General features: G+C 39.4%; 2 protein-coding genes across 4 annotated transcripts; both read left to right on the forward strand.

The window, feature by feature from the left end:
• On the forward strand, positions 1-5,465 carry LOC135493122 (E3 ubiquitin ligase Rnf121-like). 2 transcript variants are annotated; one of them, XM_064780053.1, is made up of 9 exons: positions 1-67; positions 506-625; positions 1,208-1,248; positions 1,493-1,634; positions 2,052-2,206; positions 2,446-2,674; positions 2,920-3,074; positions 3,800-3,901; positions 4,160-5,465. In XM_064780053.1, exons 2-9 carry the CDS (start codon positions 572-574, stop codon positions 4,278-4,280), a joined length of 999 nt encoding a protein of 332 aa, XP_064636123.1. In that variant the 5' UTR covers positions 1-67; positions 506-571; the 3' UTR covers positions 4,281-5,465. The 2 variants fall into 2 exon arrangements, with proteins under 2 accessions (XP_064636123.1, XP_064636124.1); XM_064780054.1 differs by lacking the exon at positions 506-625 and having other exon boundaries at positions 6-67.
• A 421-nt stretch (positions 5,466-5,886) lies between these two features.
• LOC135493125 (leucine-rich repeat-containing protein 51-like) lies at positions 5,887-8,725 on the forward strand. 2 transcript variants are annotated; one of them, XM_064780059.1, is made up of 5 exons: positions 5,887-5,997; positions 6,509-6,627; positions 6,988-7,241; positions 7,471-7,608; positions 7,917-8,725. In XM_064780059.1, the coding sequence occupies exons 2-5, from the start codon at positions 6,525-6,527 to the stop codon at positions 8,061-8,063; spliced, it is 642 nt and encodes a 213-aa protein (XP_064636129.1). In that variant the 5' UTR covers positions 5,887-5,997; positions 6,509-6,524; the 3' UTR covers positions 8,064-8,725. The 2 variants fall into 2 exon arrangements, with proteins under 2 accessions (XP_064636129.1, XP_064636130.1); XM_064780060.1 differs by lacking the exon at positions 5,887-5,997 and adding an exon at positions 6,089-6,137.

Genomic DNA, 8,725 nt, shown 5'->3' on the forward strand with positions numbered 1-8,725 from the left:
CGCTAGTGTATTCAAAATGGATCCTCATTTTGGCCACGGCCACAGCGATGGAAAAGTCATGAATAAGGTACTGTATCTTTTGAAGTAGATGCCTAAAATAATAGCTGAGGTTGGAAAAGGGACCTTGTAGTTATCTAGATTGATAACATGTCACATTATTTGCAATGTGCACTGTATTTGGTGTTGAAAACGCGGTTTGTTTTGCCACATTTTTACATGTACAGTGCACTACAATCTACATACAATCATTAACCAACACTTCATGTTCAGTCAGAGACTCAGACACAGTCACAGTCAACACACTGTCTCTGACATGCCAGATTCTCTCAAACGGAACAATCCAATCTGTTATGTCTTAAGAGATTGTTCTATTCATCGTACCAGGGCTTAGCTTTCGTTTTGTTGATTATTACAAGACAGTCATGACATTTTTATCTATCAGAATCAGTATCACTATACAGTAATTTGAGTATCAACTTTCATTCATTCACTGGTTTCACTTCAGATCACTCTAGTCGACCTTGATTGAATCCAGGCAATAGTCAATTGAGTTATATCAAAATTACTTGAAATGGTCAATGTAAAATTTCCCAAATATCCCAAAGAGCATTTGAGGAATATGAAGGTAACTTGAATGCAGGGTTGAGGGAATTTGCTGGTAAAAGTGGTAGCTGGTTCCTGTTGTTCTTTCTTATGCTTTTCTAGGCCCTATTAGGCATTGCCTACCTATAAATTGATGTACCCTAGATCTTTTTTTCATAGAGACCTTGTTTCTCACATCCCCTCCGTCGACGTCCGTGTAAGGTCACGTTTTTTGTTAAAGATTCTTAGTTGGGAAGTTTTTTCACTTGAATGACAATACCCAGGTATGGCATTGTAGAATTAAGGTCGTGACATAATTTGCATTACAATCATTTGGTGAGGTGATTTTTTAAACTAAAACTAGCAGAAGTAAAGAGAATCTTAAAAACCTGACTGAGTCAGCATGAAGTAGGGTCCATGGGTGTGGGGTCTTTCAGTTCATCCTCTGCATGAAGTTGTTCTCAGAACACCACAACGGTCACACACATAAATCCAAATTTTAATTTTCACACAATCAATGGAAAAAGTCTTTACCTTGACAGTTTCTGATAGTCGCACTGTCTTTCATCAGAAGCTTTGGTTCAGTGTTTGACCGCTGTGTTTCTGATATCTTTTTATTTTTCAGTCCATCGACATGTCGAAGCTGACAGAACAAGAGCGATGGCGGTGAGTGGTTGATACTAGTGACAGTTGACCTTGTGATTGGTTCTCGATCATCCGGCAAAATATCAAAACAGCTAATCAGTTTATTAGCAGTGGCCTTTGAATCCAGCAGTGTGGCAATCTTTAAAACCAAGTACTTTAGTACTGATGTTCTTCAGTTATAGGCTAGGTGTTATTCAAATTGAAAGGTCACTCAGTGTCATTGTTGTTGTCATTACGATGATTTGCATGTCATTCTCTCCTGCAGAATCGAACACCAGAAGTTACACGAGAAGCATCGCGGCCACGAGGCCATGCATGCAGAGATGGTGCTAATCCTTATAACAACTCTGGTTGTTGCACAAGTATTACTCGTACAGTGGAAACAAAGACACTTTAGATCCTATCAGGTGAGAAAAGGGTTAACGTAACATAACATGTGAATGAGCTGAATGATAGTACGTTATTGTCAGACGACAGCAGATTACGGTACTGTTGGAATCAAACCCATCATTACCGCACAGATCAATAAATGGTTCATGACTCATCTTCCGTCAAAGGGTTTGCTGTACAGGTGTCTTTGAAGTGGTTTATAACTATGACATGTATGCCTGTAGAAGCACATGATAATGATGACTTCATCACCATTTCTAGACGCATTCCAACATATATGTCATAAATGCATTTAAAATATGTAAAAACTAGGAATCTTTCTCTTGCAAATGGCACAACATGATGTAACAATCAAGATGTATTAAATTTGCTCAACTATTCCTGAAAAAAAATTGGTTGTTTTCCATAAACTAAAGATTTCCACTTGTTTTTAGATAGTCACGTTACTGGGAATGTGGATTATTCCTATCTTTTTCTGCCTGAAATTCCACTGGTGGAGATTCATCATCATATGGGCCATTTTCTCAGTCATCAATGGTTATATTTCATCACTGGCATCTAGAACAAGAATAGCAGGCACAACACCTAGGTAAGGTTAACACTAGTATCCCAGTGAAGTTCTCCTTCCAAATAATTTGGCTGACAAAGAGATCAGGCCCCCTGAACTGCTACACACTTTTTGAAAAGCTATGCATCTGTAAAAGTCAGTTTTGAGCCTTGGGCGCCCCCTTCCCAATCCTTGGATGACGGGCAGCTAGGGTATGTGTTGATCCAATGAGAGCAGTTCATCCCTGATAAATAATTGATGAATTCTTCTTCTCTTTACAGAAAAGTGTATACCTGGTTTGTCATTATCTATAAGATCAGCTATGCATTAGGTATCGTTGGTTACTGTGTGATCATGTTTACGTTATTCGGACTTAATCTCCTATTTATGATTCAACCAAACGTTGCCATGGACTTTGGGCTATTACTTCTTTTCTACGGATTATATTACGGCGTGGTTGGGAGAGATTTTGCTGAGGTCTGCACTGATAAAATGGCGTCACATATAGGGGTAAGTGGAAGTGTGATAAAGTTGATGGAAAATACTTTTGCAGTCTCCACAAAAATGACTAGCCTTTATCATTTCTTGACGATACCCATCTTAAGAAGTGTAGCAGGGTACCAGGCTGGTCAGCTTTTACATCTATGGTTGTATGCCAACCAGTACTTCAGCTGTGCATTATTGTGATACAGGTGGGAAGAAAATTTGACATGCCCTGTATGTTCTAAGTGAAAACACACATTTTTCTCTTTCAGTATTACACGACCACTGGCATGCCGACGAGACAGTTAGAACCAGATGTGTGTGCCGTCTGCGGTAATAAATTCACGCCACATCGTGGCAACGACTATGACGATGATGATGAAGAGGACGTGGGTGAAAAAACATACCGATTATCTTGTAATCACACGTATCCTTTGAAAATCTTGAATAACCTGCTGATTATGGCAAAGGCCAAGGGCCATGACGTCAGAATTGACAATAATGATGATAATGATACAGGCAGTAAAAAAACGAGTTGCATTTTGGAGTGTGTAGAACACATGAATAATTTGCTACCAGGAAACCATGTCCACAAATTGAGGAGAGGGGCAAAGCTGAATAACAATTTGTATCTTAACACCTTCAGCGGCGAACCACGTAGATCTACGTGGCCCTAATCTCCCCTCTTTGAGCTGGTTATCGAAGTCTCATGGACTTCATGAACGAACTACGCCATCGCCATCTCCAGGGCAAGGTAGGAACTGAAAACACCAAACGGTTCCGTCGGTACCCTGAAGATGGCGATGGCTTAGTTCAGAACTTTAAATGACTTCGTGAAAGAACTACGCCATCGCCATCTTCAGGGCAAGGTAGGAACTGGAAAGACCTCTTCTTGTCTTTTCAGTTCCTCCTTTGCCCTGAAGATGGCGATGGCGTAGTTCTTTCATGCAGTCCATGAGACTCCGATAACCAGCTCAAAGGGGGAGGGGATTTGGGCCACGTAGGTTCGGCGCTGAAGGTGTTGAGACCGGAGAACTGTCACTTAAAATGCTTGATTGAATGAAAATCCTGGTACACTTTCATTTTAAATTATAGCACAATTTATTTTAAATACATATTCTAAAATCTTTTTCCTTGACCAGAATTGTTTAGATTCCACGAGTTTTGTATACGAGGCTGGTGCATTGTGGGAAAGAAACAGACGTGTCCCTACTGTAAGGAAAAGGTTGACCTGAAGAGGATGTTTTCAAACCCGTATCCTTTTTGCTGTGAACTTAGGAAAGATACATATTATTGCCTGTTCAAACATCTCGTCATTTATGGGCTTAAGGAGTCTGCCTGAGCTAATTGGACAAATTTGGATTTTTCTTGTCTTAGTAATTAAAAGCTGATGTTGACCTTAATCATCTAATCAATCTCAGGTGTAATTCTCAGGTGTAATTTTTTCTTCTGATTATTTCGTCTCTTGATAAGATATTGTTGCTTGTGGTTGTTTCGTTAACAATTGTACAGATGGGAGAGGCCACACGTTTTATACGGGAACCTCCTGGATTGGATACGTTATTTGGTTGCCTGGCAACCAGTCATCATCATGATAGTGCAAGGAATCAACTGGACGTTAGGACTAGAGTAATTTGTACCAACAAATCAGGGACATTTTCTTGACCGTGGGATGCCTAGGCCTTCGTGATTTCTGTTGCCGGATTGGTAATACGTGTCTGATACATGTAGATTGGCAGGCATGACACATGGTGGGAAAAGACTGAATGGCAAAGCCAGATGCATCCAGCAGGGGGGTCTCAATATCCCCAGTTTGATGCGTACATACTTTATGGATGGCCCCTTCCACCACATTTGAAGGGGAGGGGGGGGGGGCTACAGAGAAATGTTGTGAGGTTGAAGCTATTTTGAATATGTGATCCATGTGTGCTACAAACCACAAGGGGCTGTGCAGTTGACATCATCGCAGCAAAAGAAACCATATCTAACGTAAAATTTGGGTCACAGGCCCACGTGACGTACATTGTCTTCAGTCCAACAGTGGCAGTATCGAAGTGTGGCAACATCAGTAAACCTGCTTGTCTTAAAAACGACAGGCCGCAGGTGGCCTTATGGAATTTTGGATGCTATGAATTCATCCTTATTCATGTAACTTGGCCCAAATACTGTAAAACCATGAAATACATTTGCAAGGTTAAAGGACAAGTGCTATCTCTGTAATGGTAATTTTCTATGTTTGTCCTTTGACAGGCACAAAAGCGTCATCAACAGTGCATATTTTGTTAGTTAGTCTATATGTAGGTGTAACTAGCTTACACAGTATTAGTAAATATGGTTGTTACAATGTCACTGAGGTGATATTTTTATATTGCAGTGATGATATACCTATTGCTACGCTAACTAAATATGCTCCAGTAGATAATGTACATGCATGATCAGTGTTGTTTATGTGTTTCAATGACCTTTGTATATAATGTGACCTTTCAATGGAATATTTATAAATGTATGATTATTTCTGTGACCTTGATTAGTTTTACAGTCAATGTTGTGGATTTGACTCATTGAATCCTGAAGGATATGATCTAGACGTGACGAGGCTTTGAACGTGACTCATCCATGTTGCACTAATCTATATTGTGACTTTTAATCCTCAAGGTTGTGACCTTGTCTCATACAGGTTGTGATCTTGGCAGATCAAAGACATGAAACACAAGCATTCTCAAGTATGTGTAGTTTTGACGACAAAAAAATTCCTGTTTGCCTGTTTAAGAATGTATGAGCTGTTCCTTTGAACATAAATATATATCAATGCTGTTCATTATCGTTGTTTTGACTCCGTTATTATACACTTGGCAGTAAGGTTGACAAATACTGATTGGAACATGGTCATGGCTTCTTCTGGCCCACAATGTCTGAGTATTTCCTCCACCAAACTTGTCGTTCTTGAGTTACACTTGGTCTGCCTGAGGTCTGCTATACTGTTGTATTCCTGAAGTCATTCATGCACCAGCTCGCTGCTGCATTTGGGTGTATTTATTAGTGTACCTAACCAGCTAGCTCTGATAGTGTGCCTAAGGTTTTGAAGTTGTCCCCCTGAAAGCTTTATGTCATAGTACATCCGTTGACAAGTATCCAATTGAATGATACAGTGCTAACGTGTCTTGCATGGTATTTTGAAATTGAGGACTTGAAGACAAAAAGACCAGCGGTCAAAGTGGAATACCTTCATCCAAAATTAACGACGACAACAACATCGTTGTTAAGAGAAACAATATGGCGAACTGAGAAAACCAAGATTAGAAAAATTTCGATTGGTTCGTCCAAACTCAAATATTCCGTCCAACTTTAAGGTAATTGTATGCACTTAAGATAGTCTGATGCTTATAGAATCGTAAAATGTCATTATTGTGGGGGTTCAGGAAGAATATTATGACGAGTGGAGTCATTAGTTTGGCCAAATTGTTCAGCTGTCAAAACGTAGGCCTACCAGGTACACGTGTACACATAGGCCTACATCAATACGTGTCATGTACGTAACAAAATCGCATGCATGCATTGCTAGTACGCCTTGTATTCAATATGGCCATTTGCATGATTTGGGTGTGATGAGTGCAGGTATTCTAATCTAAGTCTCAGTCTCAGATTACAATGATTATGAAAACTATTTTGGGTCTACCTCCATTCAATTCATTCATTCATTCAGCATTACTATTACAATAAATATTCCATTCTATCTAGAAATATGGACTCAATCAGTCAATGAGACTAAGTTAAAAGTCAAAACCAAGAATGTCTGTACTTAGTCAGTGACATAACGTTAAATGTCTTTGAAATTAATATTTTCTTTTCTACTTGTTTCAGGATAATAAATGCAAAAATGAGTTATCAAAAGAAGAACACAGCAACCTCCTCAATAGATTGCCATGCCTCGTCCGTGGCACCTCTTGATTACTCATTCCTGAGCCTGACATGCTGCTCCGGTATGTATCATTGTCACTATCATTGCCATTGTCACCCATTCACAGTCAGAAATGCTTACCAAATGACACTGAAATATTTAATGAAAAAATAATCGTCACATGTCGGATTTCGCGAGACATGGATGTCTAGTTAAGGGAAAGACTGGATTTTTTTTCCTTTTTTAGAGTTTGATTAATGATTTCCCCTAGCTTGGAACCTTGGTGATGTGCAAGGTATACCCTTAATTGGAGAGAGTGGGGTGTGTGAGGTAGTGCATTTCCCCACTTTACAGTGTACACTCCACTCTACTGCCAACTTTCATTTGGAGGAAATCCTTGATAAACTTGAAACTATTCCATTTCTCGATATCTATCTTCCAGAGGCTGTGGATGATGAGCCCAGGAATAATTCGCCAAGGAAGACGAAAGCGCAAACAAGTAGTAAGAAGAAGATTCTAGAAAAGGACGGGGAGCCCGAAGAGAAGCCCAAGTCAAAAAGTCATGGAATCAAACTGAATAACAACAGCATTGGAGATCTCGGAACACTGCTAACAACGGTGGAGACCCTGTTTGAAAATCCGGAAGGAGTCTATCTCGTTGATCTTTCATTTAATGAAGTAGCGACTGTTGATCATGTAAGTTTATACAGTGAGTCGATAAGGACATTATCAACCTCTATGGATTTCAAAATGTAGAGGACACTTCCCAGTTCCCCTCCTCCCAATTTTTTTTTCAAAAGTTCTTTTTCTTGGAAATGATTGTAAACTTCCCGAGTGTGTATTCTATCCAAAGACGCATTATGAGTTCCAAATCCAGGTTGCCCCCTATGAATATAATTAAAAAGAATTCTTGTGTTTTTTTCAGCTCCTTCACCTTCCCCAGCTCCGTTCCCTATATTTACATTCCAACAACATCACCGACCTAAAGGAAGTGGACAAACTAGCCACGCTCAAACATCTCACCAAACTGACTCTTCATGGAAACCCGATTGAGAGTATTAAGGTATACAATCAATCTTCTCTCAGTATCATTCTAGCTGCAGAACTCCACACTACTGTAAACCCTCCAGTGTTTGTGTGACTTTATTATTTACCAATAATCTGAATATGTGTGGCCACCAAACACAGAATCTTATCATGATTGCTACTTCCAATACAATGTACACAGGGTTATCAAAATGCTTAATGAAAAGTATGTGCCAAAACATGATGCTGAGCATTGAGCTGTTATCAGTAAATATGATTGAATTTGAAGAGTCCTCCCTTCCCACAACTATGTTTTATTTATCATGTTCACCCTCTTGTTTCCAGGACTACCGATGTTACGTCCTTGCCAAGTTGCCACAATTAAAACAGTTTGACTTCAGCCAGATCACGACCAAGGACAGGGAAACGGCAAATGCTCCTGCTCACAAAAACATCAACAAAAAAACGAAAAAACCCAAGACTGAGGGCTGAATGGACACAAATCTGACTCGATTAAAAAGTTGTCACGTATCGTTCTTGATGGGGACCTCTGTGTTTCAGTACGTACCGAAAAACAGGACGGACAAGAAAGACTGCATTGATTGTCCAATTTTCATACTCATACCAGTTGTGCCCACACTGTAGGCCTCTCCAGTGAAATCAACTTCTTCGGGTTGAGCTCAGCATCAATCCCAAGCATTTGACCAGGTTTGGGCCTTAATTTTACCTCCAACCTACCTTTCTTGATTTTAGTACAAAGCCCACCAGTGTGGTGTTAATGCTTCAAGCTAGAGATATGTTATTCATAGACCTAATAGTGTACTATTCTTCATTGTAATGTTACAAATACACTGTCTTTCCCACCAAACACCAGTTAAATCATTGGTCCTGTACATGATATGGACCAACTTTTCCTTCAGACTAGTTGAACTGTGTAGCTATACTATTGCCTGTTATTTGATCCAAATTGCCCGCTAGGTATTTGGGATTTTTAGGCATGGTCAACTCCAAACTCCAATATTTTAAAAAGATTATATTGATTTGTTGACAAACTATAACTTTTTGCCCTGGATGTAAAAAATGAAACAGGTCTAAATGTATTCATCTGTGATGTGTATAAATTATATATAAATAAAAATTATGTTGATGTTTTA

Source organism: Lineus longissimus, chromosome 9, assembly GCF_910592395.1.
Source record: "Lineus longissimus chromosome 9, tnLinLong1.2, whole genome shotgun sequence".
NCBI classification, from domain to species: Eukaryota; Metazoa; Nemertea; class Pilidiophora; order Heteronemertea; family Lineidae; genus Lineus; species Lineus longissimus.

Excerpts from the sequence above, each read along its gene's own strand:
- LOC135493122 (XM_064780053.1), top strand. The coding sequence starts at position 572 with ATGGTCAATGTAAAATTTCCCAAATATCCCAAAGAGCATTTGAGGAAT. Across the intron at positions 626-1,207 it reads AGCATTTGAGGAATATGAAG|TCCATCGACATGTCGAAGCT; the intron begins GTAACTTGAATG and ends TTTATTTTTCAG. Across the intron at positions 3,075-3,799 it reads CGATTATCTTGTAATCACAC|ATTCCACGAGTTTTGTATAC; the intron begins GTATCCTTTGAA and ends AGAATTGTTTAG.
- LOC135493125 (XM_064780059.1), top strand. The coding sequence starts at position 6,525 with ATGAGTTATCAAAAGAAGAACACAGCAACCTCCTCAATAGATTGCCAT. Across the intron at positions 6,628-6,987 it reads GAGCCTGACATGCTGCTCCG|AGGCTGTGGATGATGAGCCC; the intron begins GTATGTATCATT and ends TCTATCTTCCAG. Across the intron at positions 7,609-7,916 it reads ACCCGATTGAGAGTATTAAG|GACTACCGATGTTACGTCCT; the intron begins GTATACAATCAA and ends TCTTGTTTCCAG.